This window comes from Protopterus annectens, chromosome 5.part0 (genome assembly GCF_019279795.1).
Source record: "Protopterus annectens isolate FY-2018-M chromosome 5.part0, PAN1.0, whole genome shotgun sequence".
NCBI lineage: Eukaryota > Metazoa > Chordata > Ceratodontiformes > Protopteridae > Protopterus > Protopterus annectens.
In genome coordinates this window covers 726,143,041-726,159,885 of record NC_056735.1, presented here as the reverse complement: position 1 = coordinate 726,159,885, position 16,845 = coordinate 726,143,041, and the positions used below count along the sequence as shown (strand labels likewise).

Sequence of the window (16,845 nt, the reverse complement as noted above, 5' to 3'; positions counted from 1 at the left end):
CAGCTAAGCTAGAACACTTGCCTGAGCCAATAACTGCACTTGAACTTTCCCTGGCTGGGTTACTGTCAGGACTTTATCCCTCTGTGTGAATGGAGCTAGCAGGTTAGCCAGCTTTCTGATGATGTCCAAGGAAAGCTGGCATTCACTCTTTGGAGATGTTGGGCACATTGTGCAGTTCATTTTTTTTTTTTTGAGTAGAGCTTTGATGGATACTCCCAGAATCCGATACTGTAGGCTTTATTGCATGCCTAGCTTCTGTTGCAGTCTCTTACAGCTGCATAGGGTATGGTGCTACTGCAGAATGATTTGAAAGCATACTTGTCTACCCTAGAGGGAGATTAAATAGATGAAGTTAGTTATTCCCTGACACTACTCCACACAGTCCACTGAGGCTCACAATGTGACTTTTAGTCACAGAAAGCAAACTCAGGGACTTTGAAGGAATCATGACATGAAACAAGATTATTTTAAGGATGTAAGAGCCAGAAAAAGGATACGGCTGCCACAGAGCAATGCCTGAAGATGCTCATAAGCTGATGTAGGGAGAAAGGCAATACCAATTGAAACTTCACCATGAACAACATACATGCATGGCAGTGTAACCTAAATGATAAAGGGGTGCCATCTCAACTGTTACAAATATAATGTGAGGGACATTAACAGTACTGACAGGAATAAAGTACAGAGAAAAGTCACACAAATAAACATCTCTAACTACTTAAAAAGCAAGAAAGAAGAGTGGAAACTTTAAAGAATCATACTACCATCAGAATATGGAGACAAAATGATGTTAAGCGGGGCTTATTTGGGCCGGTATGGCATACTGGCACCTCTGCTGCCCTGTTTCTTTAAAAAAACAAAAAAACACCTTTCTTTTTTAAGGGGGTTCTTCTTTAAGAATGCCCTTTGCTTTAGGTCGCACAGACGCAGAAGACCCTCTGCATTTGTGCGATGTGCGACCGATTGTTTACATCTTCCTGGTCCGCATATGCGGAATTTGAATTCCTGAAGATGTTTGAACTGTGGACCACGACCGGACAAGTGAGTGGTAGGTGTGCGTGTGTGTTTAAGTTTTTAAGAGGAATGTGTGTGTGCAAGAAATAGGTAGGCGGGTGTGTATGTATAAGTAGGTAGGTCTGTGTGTGTGTGTGAGTGAGTGAAATGTCCAGATTTTCACAGAATGTCAAGATTTTGGTCTCACATCTGTGCTCTGTTTCTCATAAAACTGTGTTTTTCTGACAATCCCTGGCAAATCATTGAGGATTAAGACAGCAAATAATAGCAGACATTTAAGCTTTAGACTTCATATCCTTCAGAAAGTTCATACTAATGCAAAACTTGTTCTATCAACTTTCTCAGTTTGTAAGAGCAATATTTAAAATGTGCCCCTATTTTTGGACATTTGTCCCCCCTATTATGTGTGTCTTTGTCCAAATTTCTTGCTCTAAAAAGTTGAGAGGTATGGGGGAGGGTCTAAGAGGGAGGTAGGGGTGTAAGTGTGTGTAATACCTCTCAACTGTACAGATTTTCACGGAATGTCCACATTGCCTTATATTTTTGGTCTGTTCCTCATAAAAATTGTCTTTTTTTTTTTTTTTTTGAGAAATCACCAGGATGATCTAAGGATTAAAGTTATTAACTAATGGCATGCATTTGAGTTTAGTTTCAGACTTCATATCTTTTAGAAAATGCATTCTAACACAAATCCTGTTATTCTAGCAACTTTCTGAATTTATAAGAACAATATTTAAAATGTGTCCCTAGTTTTGGGACTTTGTCTCCCCATTATGACAGGCTTTGCCCAGACTTCTTGTGCTAAGAGGTTGAAAGGTATGGGTGTGTGTGTGTGTGTGTGTGTGTAAGAGATAGGTAGCATACCCCTCAACTGCCCAGGTTTTTGCAGAATGTCCAGATTTTTGTCCCATATTTTTGTTTTTTCCTCATATAAAGACTGAAGCTGCTAAATAATGACAGATATTTGAGGTTTAGACTTCATATCATTTAGAAAAATGCATACTAACACAAATCCTGTTATTCTAGCAATTTTCTAAGTTCATGAGAGAAATATTTATAATCTGCTCCTATTTATTTTAGACTTTGTCCAGATTTACTGCATTAAAAGATTGAGGTGTGTGTGAGGCAGAAAAATACCATAGTTAGGGTTAGCAGGTGGTTAGTAATTTGCTTAGGCTCAAGCCCTGTAACTTAGCTACAGGCAACAAGAGCCTGAATCCTGTACCCAAAATATGCAACTGTTTTGCTTAGCAAATGGTATCACTGTTGTGTGTTTAGAGTTTTAAAGCAGTGTTAGTAGCACAGCAGGTAGCATACTTTTGTTTTGATGCAGAAGGCTGTGAGTTCTGTTCCCACAAAATGTAAATGGATTGCTGACACTGTGCTGGATTTTAAGAGGGTGGGGTGCTGCAGTCCTGAGTATGTCCTCCTTTGAATAAGATGCCTAGTAATCATGAACCTGTTTTAGTTTGCCAGCTATTCCCTATTGCAATATTACCAGCTTATCATTTTTAATGTAACATAGGCAATTTATACTTCAAGGGCAGCAGGCAGTAAATTTGTAGATTAAATACTTAAATATAGTTTTTTTTTGCTAGCAGCAGCATTTTCATTAGTTACAGTCAAATCTCTTTAATGTGGAATTATTCAGATGACTTTTACTTCTGCAGAGACTGTGCATATTTACTGATATTGGTGGGTTGAATGACAGAAATTTGAGTGACCTTTTATGGTTGAAATGTTCTGAATTGGGCAGTTTTGGCATTATTGGTTCATATGTTTTGTTTCTTTGCTTACTGGCTATACGTTTAAATCACGCTCTAACAAGTGGTGGTGTATTATACAAGGGATATAATTTAATTATTATATAATTATATAAGGGATATAATTTAATTATTATATATTATAATTTAATTTAGAAGAAGAAGGAAGGTGAATCAAAGAAACTTTGCATGGTCCTACAAATGTGTGCAAGGGGTCTACGATTGCCCAAAGGTAAACTTAATCTGCCACTGGCAAGATGCATTTTCTTTGAATGTGGGTTTCAATGCTATTTCAATGAATGTGAGTTTCAAAGTCACAGACGTTTTAATGCTAAGTCTGATTTTATTGTGAGACTGTATTGCTTTCTTTAGCAAATGTCTATCAGTGTTTGTGCTGGAAAATTTGAAATAAAAGTTTTAAATTAAATCCAAATATCTGTAATCACTGTAGAAGTAAAGTAGAAAGCAGTATGGACAGAGCTTTGAACAGTGTTTATGGCAACTGGGGAAAAATAGCCAAATAATGGGACACTGGAATGGGTGGGTGTGTGTGTGTGTGTGTGGGGGGGGGGTTGACCCAACCTGTTCGTTTACAAAAAAAGCACTGATGTTAAGCATGGAAATGTCTTATCTGTACAAAAAAGGTAGTAGGTTCATGACACAACCTGCCTACGTTGGTGACGGAAGCCAACACAACTCTAGACTTTCAGACAGGAATGAGATAAAATGTAACTAATTTACATCTACGGTACTAATCATCCTGTTTACCACTTCATGAGTGCAGTACTAGATGTATGAGCTTCCTTGATGCAATAAATGCTAAAATACTTGAAAAGCAAACCACAGGCAGACACATTACTGGAGTATTAACCACAGTAGTGGATCTGCAGCATATGTAGAATATTCATTCAGTATTACAATTAATCAATTTAGATGTGACATAATTACTTTAGCTGAACAACTAAAAAAGCTGCTTTGCTTGTTAATTCTAAATTATTTTTCTTTGACTTTGAGCTGCAGACAATTGCTGACCAACCTGCCAGCTGGCAGGAATGTGACACCTTATCAAGGGAACGCCAAAAGTTGTGAATGACTTAAAATGAAATTAGGAAGAAAAGTCTACAGCTATACAAGACAAGGCCACTGTATGCTCTGTAAGGCAACCCAGAAGGAAACACTTACTGGGTTTATTAACACTTAACCAACTGGCAACAATGTGTAAATATGTACACACCTTTGAAAAGAAAAGGACCACGGGAGAAAGAGAGAGACAGACACACACACATACACACACACGACCCTCTAATTATCAAATCTAGTTACAGACAAAAAAAAAAAAGATCTAGCAGACCTACAGACAACCCCATTGTAATGTTAAATATTCATCTTCCTGTATTTCAGTATTCTTGACTAATGAAATAAACTGACTCTCTTTCCCCATTCACCTGAAGAAGCTAGTTACATCTTTCAATTTCTGGCTCAGGAACCAGCAAACAGTGTTTTTATCCTGGTGCTACAGCTGCTTCGCACTTACCTCAGTGTTCGCTGTGTGATGCCTAACACACCACCACTAAAAATGAAACGTATTTATTCTACAACTGTCACAATTACACCAAATTATTCAGACTCAATCTTTTTGAACACATTACTTTGCCATTATACAGTTCTGATATAGCATTTTCACCTGAATTCTTTAAAGGATTCGTACTTGAACAGCACAATTACAAAGGGATGTATCGGTTTCTCTACTTCTGCGTTACAGACAAGATAATTTCAGATGATGTCTAGGCTTACCTTTTTATCAGAGAGGTCATGGTCCAGTTCCTCTTCGGAGGCCTCCTCAATCTGCTGCTGCATATCCTTCATCTTATTAAGTAGTTCAGCCTTTGGTGCAGATATATTGTAATATGCAGAACTGGATGTCAGAGACGTTGCTGATACCAGTGGCTGCTCTTCTTTTTTAGCACTACAGATAAAGTAGTTGTAAAAGTTTAAAAAAGCTTGATACTATCACATGCTTTACAGATAATACAGATCCGGCTTCATTTAATTATACATTTATTTCCAAATGCATGGTTGCAAACATCAGAAACTGATTTAGAAATACAGCAACCAAGCAGTCTGTCCTACTGCTGTAACTATCACCTATGCAGCCACCGATCCCCTCCAACCAAAGTATGCCAGTCTCTGTTAAAAACCTGTGCTGACCTACATGTCACCATCTACTCCAGTCTGTCACGTAAAGTCTCGGTCTCCATCACCATGTGTATAAAAAGTGATTCTTTACATCAACTTGAATATGCTACCTCCTAGCTGCCATCTCTACCACATTCCTTGCACTTTCTTCTTAACTTAGTCTCTTCCACTTCATCCTTGGCAATACTCTCAGTTTGTATCACATCCTCATCCTCCCTTCTTTTTCTACAAAGTTTATATTCTCAGTGTCTTCAAACTTTCTTATTATTCCTTAGCCTTTTGGTAGGGTATCTACCAGCTTGAGCACTTTTAATATCCTGTTCTATACAAGGAACACAAAACTGTATAAAGTTCCTGAGTGTAAGCTTTATCACACTGTCATGTGAAATGAAACAGTGATTTACATTTCCTCAGAGTCCATGCTAACACTAAACAAAATATCTCAACAGACACTGCCATAGCCTTCTCAAACAATGATCACTTCCAGACTTATTTTTACTTACTTGACCTGGTTAATGTGTTAGATCCCACTGGTCTTATAAACTGTTTTCAGGGGACACCTGAAGTAGCAGTTGTACTCAATTAGGGTGCAAATGTGGTCACAACACTGAGGAAACTGCACCACTCTTCTGACAAGAAACAATTCCAGTTCAAAATAGTGCAAGTAAAGCATAGGCACACAAAAGCTGTTTATGGCCAGAAATAATGGAAAAAGAGAAGCACCAGTGCTAGGGTATGAATGATGAGGTTTATGGGAACATCAGGACTAGAAGTCTTTCATATGTGGATGTGGTAGTCAGCAACTAGAAAATAAAAATGTAAACCGGTGAAGTTATTTCTGAAAAAGGGAGTCTTAGATCATGGTCACAAGTCTCAAAAGAGATTGGGTTGAAAGACAAGGATATAACATTGATTCTTGACTTGTTTTGAGAAGGCAAACCAGGTGAAGTTGAATTACTAGCCAAGGAGACCTGGGGATCAGCAACAAGGTGACCAAGTGAGTTCATGCTGTTGAACAGGGGGAAGCTGAACAAGGGAAAAAATAAGTCAAGTCTTACCATAATGTTTCAGCTGTGTTGTCAATCTTCACTTATCCTTGACTGTGGGTCCAGTTCTATATCTCGTAATCAACTCGGTCGTTATTCCAGCTCTCGCCTTCCAAAAACTCTTGAACTTAGCTTTACCCATAATTTTCCTCTTAGGATTACCTCAGATCAAGTGTGCACAAGATTCTGACAGGAAAGAACAGATCAGAGACCATATCGGTATTCATAAAGGAAAATCCAATCTATTAGGATAGATCCATTCCACCAAGAAGCCTGAAAGGCAGGAGGAAGGAGGGTGGGAATGTCAAGGATAAGTGAAGATCAATAACACAGATGGAACATTATGGCAAGGCATAACTTCTTTATCTGATGTTGTCAGTCTTCACTTAATCCTTGACTGTAGGACAGAGTCCTCAGCTACCTAAGTCATGGAAGGCCTCATGAAAGTATATTCCTGAGCACCATTGAACCAAATGACGCTCATCCACTAGAGACCAGATCCAGCTTGTAATGAGTAATAAAGGTATGCGGGGAGGCCCAAGTAGCCACTGCATATATATCATCTATAGAAACTCTGGAATGAAAAACTGCAGAAGCAGCTATTGCCCTCATTGAATGTGCCTTTACAGGGCCTGGTAGTTACATTTTCCTTTTGTTATAAATGAAGGTCATACAATCCTAAATCCATTTAGCCAGAGTAACCTTACAAACTGGTTTACCCAAAGTATTTATATATATATATATATATATATATATATATATATATATATATATATATATATATTTTTTTTAGAGTCAATGTTTGGACATACAATATTTACCATCTTTTTGATATAGTGCAATCTGTATTGTTGCAAGAAATGCTTTTGAATGGTTCAGAAGTGAGGTATTTTCTTATATGAGTGTTTGTAACCTTGTTTATATTCATTTATTATGTTAATTGATTGTTTAATTGAATAATTGTTTGGATGATGTTATTTATAAGAACCAGATGTCAGGATATTTTTTTCAAAGTCTGAAGAAGCAGAAAAAAATTGATGTTCCGTGCCTTCAACATTTTCAGGTTTTGCATTTTAAAGGTCGATATACGAGCCTTCACTAATTTAAGCATTCACTGTTCTGAGAGGAACCCAATTCGATTGTTAGATGCAAAAGCGCTTACTGTGATATCGTGATTTTTTTTGTTATTCAATAAATATTTCGTGCCCGAGCCGTACTTGATACCTCACTGTTCTTTGGATACTGATACAATTTGTTTATGGACTGAGGTACTTCATTGTCCGACTAGTGATTTAATAGATAATGAAAAAATATACTGACTTTCAAGTGCAAGGAAGAATCTTTGCAAATTTTACCCAGAACACACTGTTCACCTTTATTATTAAATGTTTACACCAGTTGGCTTCCTGTCTTTCAGTGAAAGCATTTGATAATGGATGAAAATAGCTAATGATATGCAAATACAAAAAGGAGTTACGATTTTCCACTCCTTTCATAATTTTCTCTTAATTTTTAAGTCTATTTGCTTAAATAGACTTGTTTATAATGCAAACCTTAATATAGATACCCACTTCCATTAAATAAATATATAGACTCTACCCATCTAGATAAAAAAAAACCCTGACTACACTGTACAAAACTGTTTTACAATATAACATGTAATATACATCATGAAATATAATTACTTAAATATTAATGAGCTTTACTTAACAGTTACATCTTTAGTTCCCATTCAGTGATCTTCTAAACATTAATTACACAAAGTACTCTCTTATTGACAAAATTCCAAAGTATGGATAACAGTTTCCAGAGACAAAAAACATGTAAAACATCAACCTCAGATAGAATACATATTTTACAATTGCCATTCAAATGAGGAAGAAAAGAAGTCAGTTTAGAATGGGTATAAAGGCAAAATGGCACATCATGACTTTACTGCAATAAAGCTTTGGAAATGAAAGACAAACCTTTTTCCCAAAAAGCTTTTGATCAAACTGGTACAGCAACTTAAATGTATAGTGATTTCCCGATGGATGAGTTCATGAAAAAATCCTCTGCTAATGTTCTTCTGCATAGATTACAAAAATCCTCTACTAATGCATAGATCATATAAATCCAATACTGGATGACATACATCAAATAAATTCAGGACAAAATTAAACTGCTGAATTTTATTACGTGCAAAAATTTCAAAAGTAAGTGTTTTAAGTAGAGCAGTATACATTTTACAATACTGGTGAGTTGAAAACTGTATGAAAACATACAATCAATAACTTTTAAATGACAAAATTTAATGGGGAATTTGTTCTTCTGGATCACCGACTTTAGTACGTTTTGAAATGTGAAAAACAGGTTGAAAAGTGAATCTCCTATTCTGAGCAAAGAGCTGAACTTTTGAAATGAGAGCACTACCCCCTCCTCAAAATTAATGAGAAATTACACTTGGGAAGATTATTCTTGGATAAGAAAGGGTTAAGACTGAAGAGATACATCTCCGCTAATCAGACAGTTAGAAGTGCCACCTTTTCTTTAGCTGAACATTTGTAAATGATAATTCACATGTTATAGTAACTGCGCAATAAGTGCAAAAGTTAATGATTTTAGGTCCACCATGATTTTAGGAAGGGTGGCACTTTTATATGAAATACTGGTTCATTTGGAACAACAAAATTTCAATAAATCTTTTAAGAAGACATGAAAAAACTATTTTTAGAACACGCTGCAAGTGGGACAAGAGGTAAAATACCTTTAGAAAAAAATTCTGCACAGCAAAGTTTGTAAATGTTATCTGTGTTCAGTGTTAGCATATTTTCACATAAAAGAATTCCAAGCATGTGTTTCACATGTCCAGATTTTCACAGAATGCTCAGATTTTTGCATTATATTTTTGGCATGTTCCTCATAACATTTTTTCTGGTAAATCATTGAGGATTGAAATCAGAAAATGATGACAGATCACTGGCAAATCACTAAGGATTGAAGTCAGAAACTAATGATAGACATTTAATTTCATACTTCATACGCTTCAGAAAATTCAAGTTAATATAAAGAACAACAAAAAAATCACGTTGCAGTATTCATCACATTAGAGAGTTCACCTCCAGCTGACTTGTACATCTGGTCAGTATACAAAAGACTAAATGCTATTGTAAGGTACTTGCGATGCCACACATCATCTCACGTACATTGGCCATAAAAAGACTATGGGTATAAAGCGGACGTCAGCACGTACTAACATCAGAACTGAATGCTGCCAAGCACCAGCCTGAGCCTAGGTAAGAAAACATGTCACCAGGGGACCAAGCAAGCATCAGGGGGAAGGCAGGGTGGGTAAGTAATACCACATATAGAAGAGAAGGACATCTATGGTTATGGTAAGATTTTACACAACTATTCTATGTCCTTCTATTCATATGCTGCAGTATTCATCACATTAGGGAGAATGCCAAAGCTCATGGTTAGGGAAGATGGGGTGGAGGAGCAGAAGCTTCTTCTACAAAACCATGTAGGATAGCAATACCAAACCCCGCCCTGGACCTGGAGATGATATCTAGTTTGTAATGTTTACTGAAAGTATGAACAGAGGACCAGGTAGCTGCCTCCAGGATAGAACAAGTGTCCAAGCCTTTAAAGAAGGCCCCAGAGGAAGACACTCACTGCTCTAGTAGAATATGCCCTCACAGGAGAAGAAAGGCACTTACCCCGGGTTGAATAACACAAGGAAATAGCTTTAGAAATCCAGGAAGAAATAGTTTGCTTGGAAACTGGCTGGCCCAGGGCCCTTGGATGGTAGGACACAAACAGACATTCAGATTTATGGATAGGTTTAGTTTGTCCAGATAGTATCTGAGTTGTATGTGTACATCCAAAGTACGTAGAAGCCTCTCACTGGGAGATTGGGAAGAAGGAAAAAAGGTGGGAGGGTTGATAGATTGACTGAGGGACAACTCATTAACCACCCTGGGCATACAGAAAGGATTGGTACACAAAGATGCCTTGTGGAAGACTGTGAAGGGGGAATCAGACATTAGGGCTTGCAGCTCAGACACTCTTCTGGCAGAGGTAATGGCCACCAGCAGAACAGTTTTCCATGTGCAATGCTGCAGGGAAGGGGAACTTTCTGGCTCAAATGGGGCCAGGGTAAGTTTCTCCAACACAAAATTGAGATCCCAAGGAGGAGGAACTGGCTTCCTTGGTGGTCTAATATGAAGGTTGCCTTTAAGGAACAGTTTAACCTCTAACCTAGAGCCTAAAGAAGGTGATATAGGCAGACAAGCCGAGATTGCTGAAATGTGAGCTTTCACAGAATAGGACAAGCCACCCTTCAACACTTCACAGAGATAGGACAAAATCACAGGGCTATCTACTGATAGTGGTTGTAGATCCTTTTTAAGACACCAGATGGAAAACGTCTTCCATTTGGAAACATAGGATTTCCTATTAGTAGGTTTTCTGGCCTCCCACAGAACTTGAAGCACATCCTCTGAAAAAAGGTGTCTAAAGGGAATTAAAACCCTATCACCCACAAAATCAGGTTTGGATTTGACAGCTGTGGATGTACTAGAGTTCCCTTGTCCTGTGTGAGTAGGCCCATCCTGTGGGGTAAATTGTGGTGATTGCCCCTGGCAAAATGAAGGAGGAGGGGGAACCAGTGCTGTCTTGGCCAAAAGGGAGTCACCAGCATCATTTTAGGTTGATCCTGCTAAATCTTCAGAAGGATCTTTTAGAGAAGAGAGAAGGGGAGGAATGCATACAGAAACATTCCCTTCCAAGAGAATAAGGCGTTCACCTTCTAGGCCAAGGGATGTGGGACCCTGGCCCAAAATTTGGGAAGTTGTCTGTTTATGGGGGAGGCAGAGAGATCTACCTAAGGTGTACTCCAATGATGGACTCGTTCAAAGAACACATCCCTGTGCAGGATTCATTCTTGAGATTGGGTCATGGACCTACTTAATGTGTCTACCACAACATTCTGAGCTGAAGGAATGTAAACCGCCTGAAAAGAAACTTGGCTTTGTAAAGCTAACTCCTAGGCGTGTAAGGCTAGCCTCCATAGGAGGTAAGCCTTTGCTCTCCCCTGTTTGTTGACGTACCAGAGGACAGTGGCGTTGTCTGCGAACCATCTTAGCCCACCTGGAGTAAGCCTGGGTATGAAGATTTGTAGGGCATAAATATGTTCCTTTGTCTGGGCTGCATACCAGACATCCATGACCCTCCAGGACTGCAGAGTTGCACCCCATCCTGTGTCTGAAGCATCTGTGTACAATTCTAGATAGTAATAAAACAAAAACTGGCAGGACAGCCACAACAGTAGGCTCCCCTTTTATTAAAAATACATAAAAACAAGCAAAAAGGCTAAGCGCTTTTGAGTATTGCTACGCTTCTTCGGATCCTATACAGGACTAAAACCATATGAACATTATATAGTTTGAAGCAGTTTAACCAAATGCAAATCACAGCATTCCATTCATTAACTCTGATGACATCATCTCATTACATTAATTCTGGGTTTGGGGAGTCTACGCCTATTTAAAACAGGCTTCACACTAACGCTGCTATTTATACCTGGATATCTGTGTGCCTGAAGTCTAAATATCAACTTTAATTTAACTTGCTCTAGATGATTATTAGCATGAACACCCCTGATATCTTTGTGAACACACTAACATCCTAAAATTAAAATAATGCTCTGGAAATTCCAGAACATGTTTAGTTAATGCGTTTTTGATGTTCTTATTCTTAATTTCATATAAATGTCTATTTGCTCTATCTTTTAGACGTTGTACAGTCTTACCTACATAAAAGCAGTTACAGAAATTGCATGTAGCTAAGTATATTAAATTAGTAGAGTTACAATCAGCATAAAATCTGGGTTGCAATTTAAAGGACAAAGTAGGATGGATAAAATCCTGTTCTCTACTTATAACACTACAGATCTTGCATTTCCAACAGGGATAGGTGCCTAATCTATTTCCCTTTACTGGTTTCTTCGGTCTATCATAACATAACTGCTTGAGATTGTTATTATTTAAATAAGTAAAACTTGGTAAGTCCCCCACTATATCAGCTGTATGCCTATCAGTAGTTAATAGATGCCAATGTTGTTGGATGACATCCCTTACCAGACTGTTACTAGTATAGTTAGTAACAAAAGAAACCCTTTGCCTTCTATTACCTCTCTTGATATGTGTGCTGTCACTCCTCCTCATTGAGGTAGTTCCATACTGAATATCTCGTGTTTGATGAATCACTTCGTCATCTATCGTGTGTTTTTTATAACCTCTATCTACAAATAAACTCCCCAGGGTATCCACCTCTTTATCTAAGTCCTCTCTCGTATTACAAATCCTGGTAATTCTCATGAACTGACTTTTCACTTTATTTGGAAAGGTGTATCTGGGGTGCATACTCTTATTGCACAATAAGCCATTTTGCCAGCATGGTTTATGAAATAATGTTGTGGATATACTAACATTCACATTATTCCGTAGTGTTATATCTAAAAAGTCAATACTGAAACGGGAGTAAGAAACCGTAAACTTAAGAAAATCAGTAGTGGATTCTAGGTATTTAACAAACTCTAACAGGGGTTGTTCTCCCCCTTCCCATAGAATAAAATCATCATCCACAAAAGTCTGTATAATTTAATGTTCCTACTATATATACTATTGTGGAGGTGTTTACACTCCCAAAAATGCATTACCAGATTCACATAAGAATTTGCACATGGGGTGCCCATAGCGACACCCCGTTTTTGCAGATATAACTACTACTCAAACATAAAGACATTATTACTTAAAGTCAAATCTAAAAACATACATATCCTACCAACAATTTCATTAGAAAAAATGTTTGGCTTGCCAAGATCTCCCTTATGGCTTCAATGCCATATTCATTTGGTATGGACGTAAATAAATTCTTTACATCCATAGTAACCATCACGCAAGTGATCACATTATTTTTACTAACATAGTCATTAATGTCATTCAAGAAGTCAGTGGTGTCTTTTAAGACCGTCACAATCGTTGGAATTATTTTTTTCAATTCACTTTCTATATACATAGAAAGGGGCTCAGTAGCCCTACCTCCCCCAGCAACTATATGTCTCATTGGTGGTGTTGTTTGGGATTTGTGAATTTTCAGTAATCCTTTTATATCCTGTTTGGCATATACTTCTCAGAAGTACAGGCAAGCACGGAAGGGCTGTGGCTGACTAAGTTTGTGGACAACTGCAAACTGGGTGCTATAACAGAGTCTCCGGCCGACACGGAGATCCTCCAGAAGGGCCTAAATGAGACTGATGCATGGTGTCAAAGCAATGGTCTCAAGCTAAATGCAAAAAAATGTGTAGTAATCCCCTTTGGAAAAAGCAGAGTACCCGCAAACTACAACATAGGAGGTAATCCCCTGAAATCTGAAGAAGAAATAAGGGAGCTAGTGTCCCAAGTAGATAGTCAGCTTTCCTTTGATAACCATGTTGCCAAAGTGGTTAGAAAATCCTTCTATGTGACCCATCTGATCACGAAAGGGTTTGCATCAAGATCTAACGATGTAATGGTGCCCCCTCTACACTTCCCTCATCAGACCCATTATTGAGTACAATGCACCAATTGGAATGTACCTGGCTAGACATCTCCAGCAGCTGGAGAGACCACAGAGGTACCTAACCAAGAGGATTACTGGCCTCAAACAGTTGCCCTATGCAGCACGATTGAAAAAGCTAAGACTGTTCTCTGTTGCATACCGCTTTTTCAGAGGCGATCTCTGTCTAACGTACAGAGCCATGTCCAACCCAGAATTGTTGAACATGCTCCATCTTAGCAAAACCAAATCTACTCGAGCTACACGCTTTAGGGATATAAACCTCAACACAACAATGAATAGAACATGCTGGAGGGATAGATTCCCTTCACAGAGACTTCCCTTACTATGGAACAGGGTCCCGATCTACATAAGACAGAGCCCCTCACTATCACTCTTCAAGAGGAACCTTGATGAGTGGATAGGTAACAGAAAGTTCACAACGGGGATCACACCAACAGCACTACTAGATAGGGGCCAAGGGTACTAGCTGCTAGTACAAGGGTCTAGGGAACTACTAAAGGGGTGGTGAATACCGCACAACGTGGCTGGGCTAATATATGCTTTCGGGCAGATAGCCCAGTACCAACCTATGAACCTATAAGGGGAACAACTGGAAAACTAGCATTCAAAAAGTTATATAGACTTCCATCTAGTTGTCTTCCCAAAAGTAAATCATACAGACAGTGATTAATGTTATTCATGATGGTCTTTAGTTGAGACCATCCTATTTTACTATAAGTATCACCATCGCTTAGAAGTTCTTGCATGGTTTCCAAATAGGCAGGGATGGCTGTAGTGGGGAGACCTAGACTTTTCATAACCTGAAGAATCCACCAAATCCAACTCCTTTTTCAGGCAAGGCAGGAAAGGAACAACAAAATACAGAGTGTGGAAGTGCTGCCTCCACACTGTCCTTAGAAACTACTGAATTTTCCTCATGTGTAACTTGTCCAAGCGGAGCATGGGAATCATGGATACCATGAAACCCAGGAGCCATAACAAGTCCCTGGCAGTCAGGGATTGAAGGGGTAAGAAGCTCTGGAAGTAGGAGATAAGGAACAGCACCTGGTATGTGGACAGACAGGCTAGCATCCTGTCTGTCTGGATCCTGCAGCCTAGAAAAATGTGGGTCTTGTGAAGGGGTCAGAGAGGACTTCTGGCAATTTACTGTGAAGCCTAGACTCTCCAGAAGGGAATTGTGAAAGAAAGATTTTCCTGAAGAAGGTCTGAGGACTGGGCCTGGATAAGGAGACTGTCTAGGTAAAGGAAAATCTGAATTCCCTGTAGTGTGCAATAAGTTATGACAGGAGCCAAGCATTTTGTGAAGACCCCTGGTGCCGTAGAGAGACCATAGGGCAAAGCACAGAACTGAAAATGTAAGGAAGCAACAGAAAAACAAAAATTTCCAGAACCGAAGGTGAATAGGAATGTGAAGGTAAGCATATTTGATGTCCAAAGACACCATAAATGCTTGGGGAAGAATAAGGAGTAGAAGTGTGGGCAAAGTCAGCATCCGAAAGAAGGGAACTTTTAGGAAAGTTTTTAAATGGGAAAGTTCCAGGATGGGTCTCCAAGGGCCATTCTTCTTGGGAACTAGAAACATCCTGGAGTAGAATCTTTTTCCCAGTTGAGAGGAGGGAACCTCTTGAATCTTCCCCTTGGAGAGAAGACCAGAAATGATTTCAGGGAAAAAATCCAACTGATCTGTTGGTGGTTGTGGGATACCTCTGAAGGAGGGAAGAGTCTCAAACCATGAAGTATACTTTTTGAATGACTGAGAGGACCCACAAATCCTGGGTGGTCCAATTCCAACCAGGAAGAGACACAGAAAGGTGAAGGGATAGAGTAATGGATGACCCTGGAGGCAGACAATCACAGGCTACCAGGTTTGGAGTGGTACTGAAAAGGCTATTATTGAGGAGGTGTAGACAGAGTAGACTTTGAAGATTGTTTCCTGGGGCCTTTCTTATTTTTAGAGGAAGAAGCCATAACAGGTTTCCTAGCAGTCTGCTATTCAATTTTTCCCTTAGATCTGCTAGTTCTCTCCTCTCCTGCACTTTTACTAGCTTATTAGTCTAGCACTTTACCAAACTTCTTGTAGCAATTATTGTAGCACACAAAAGTGCTACCAGCACTAAACGTTCTACAAGGAAACAGCTCCAGTACTTATTATTAATGCCCACCCCTCCAGACATGTCTAAAGGTCAGTTCCCTGTGCATTCTCCTATTAACCTGGTGAGCTTGGGCATCCTGAGGCAATGTAGCAACTGCCTCATGTACACTGACAACCCTCTCCTCTTACCTCCCAACACTCAGACTTGCAAGAGATGCACTTGTACATCCAAACTGGAAGCCACACACTCTCCAGCCAAGACCGGAATAGCTGGTCAAGACGGAAAGGTCAACACTTGCACCACACCACATGGAACACCCAGCTCCCCAGAGCACACACCAGCACTGCCTTCACATAAAAACACAAACCACACACCCACCTTCGCAGAGGCTCTCAATAAAAATCTACCCAAGCAGCAGAGACCTCCAAGGCAGAAACGCACTTGACCACCACAACACAACACTAATCACGAGACACATAACTCTCCTAAACAGTGTGCCACTCAACCAAAGCCCTTAAGGCAAAACAGCATGCCCAACACACTAGTCATAGTTGACTCGATAGTGAGGCACACTGAAGTCCCACTCACTAGGTTGAATAAGGAGAAAGTAACAGTCAGCTGCCTGTCAGGTGCCAGGATCTGCCACATAACACACGCACTCAGGTCCCTCAACAACAGGTACAAATATGACTCTGCATTGTACATGTGGGTGTGAATGACCTGAGACGTACCTCCCTAGACTACATGAAAAGAGGCATGGAGGAGCTCTCGGATTATGTAGCCCAGGCAGGTATGACCTTAACCCTGAGCAGCCTCCTACCATCACCCAGAATGATACCACAGTACAAGCAGAAAATGATTGATTTCAACAATCAGCTAAGTTTCTGGTATCATTCTAAGGGGATCCAGTATCTGTCTGCCTGGGATGACATGATTGGCAGACCTCGATGCTTTGCCAGAGATGGCCTGCATCTGTCACCCCTGGGCTTCTGGATACTGGCCAAGGCTCTTGCCACCCCTATAGAGCTTTTTTTAGGCAGTGTTTCAAAGACCAAGTCACCACTGTAACAGCTACAAACAAATGCAATCTGAGGGTCATGCTGCTCAAAGCTAGAAGTATAAATCTCA

At 39.4% G+C, this 16,845-nt stretch overlaps 1 protein-coding gene across 2 annotated transcripts in view; it reads right to left on the bottom strand.

Annotated features, from left to right (window-relative positions):
* SHROOM2 (shroom family member 2) overlaps positions 1–16,845 on the bottom strand; it is a 2,012,858-nt gene that overhangs the window by 172,154 nt on the left and 1,823,859 nt on the right. For both annotated transcript variants that reach the window (XM_044072571.1, XM_044072572.1), the window contains one exon: positions 4,572–4,743. In XM_044072571.1, the coding sequence (XP_043928506.1) occupies positions 4,572–4,743 (172 nt within the window). The remainder of the gene's footprint in view (positions 1–4,571; positions 4,744–16,845) is intronic.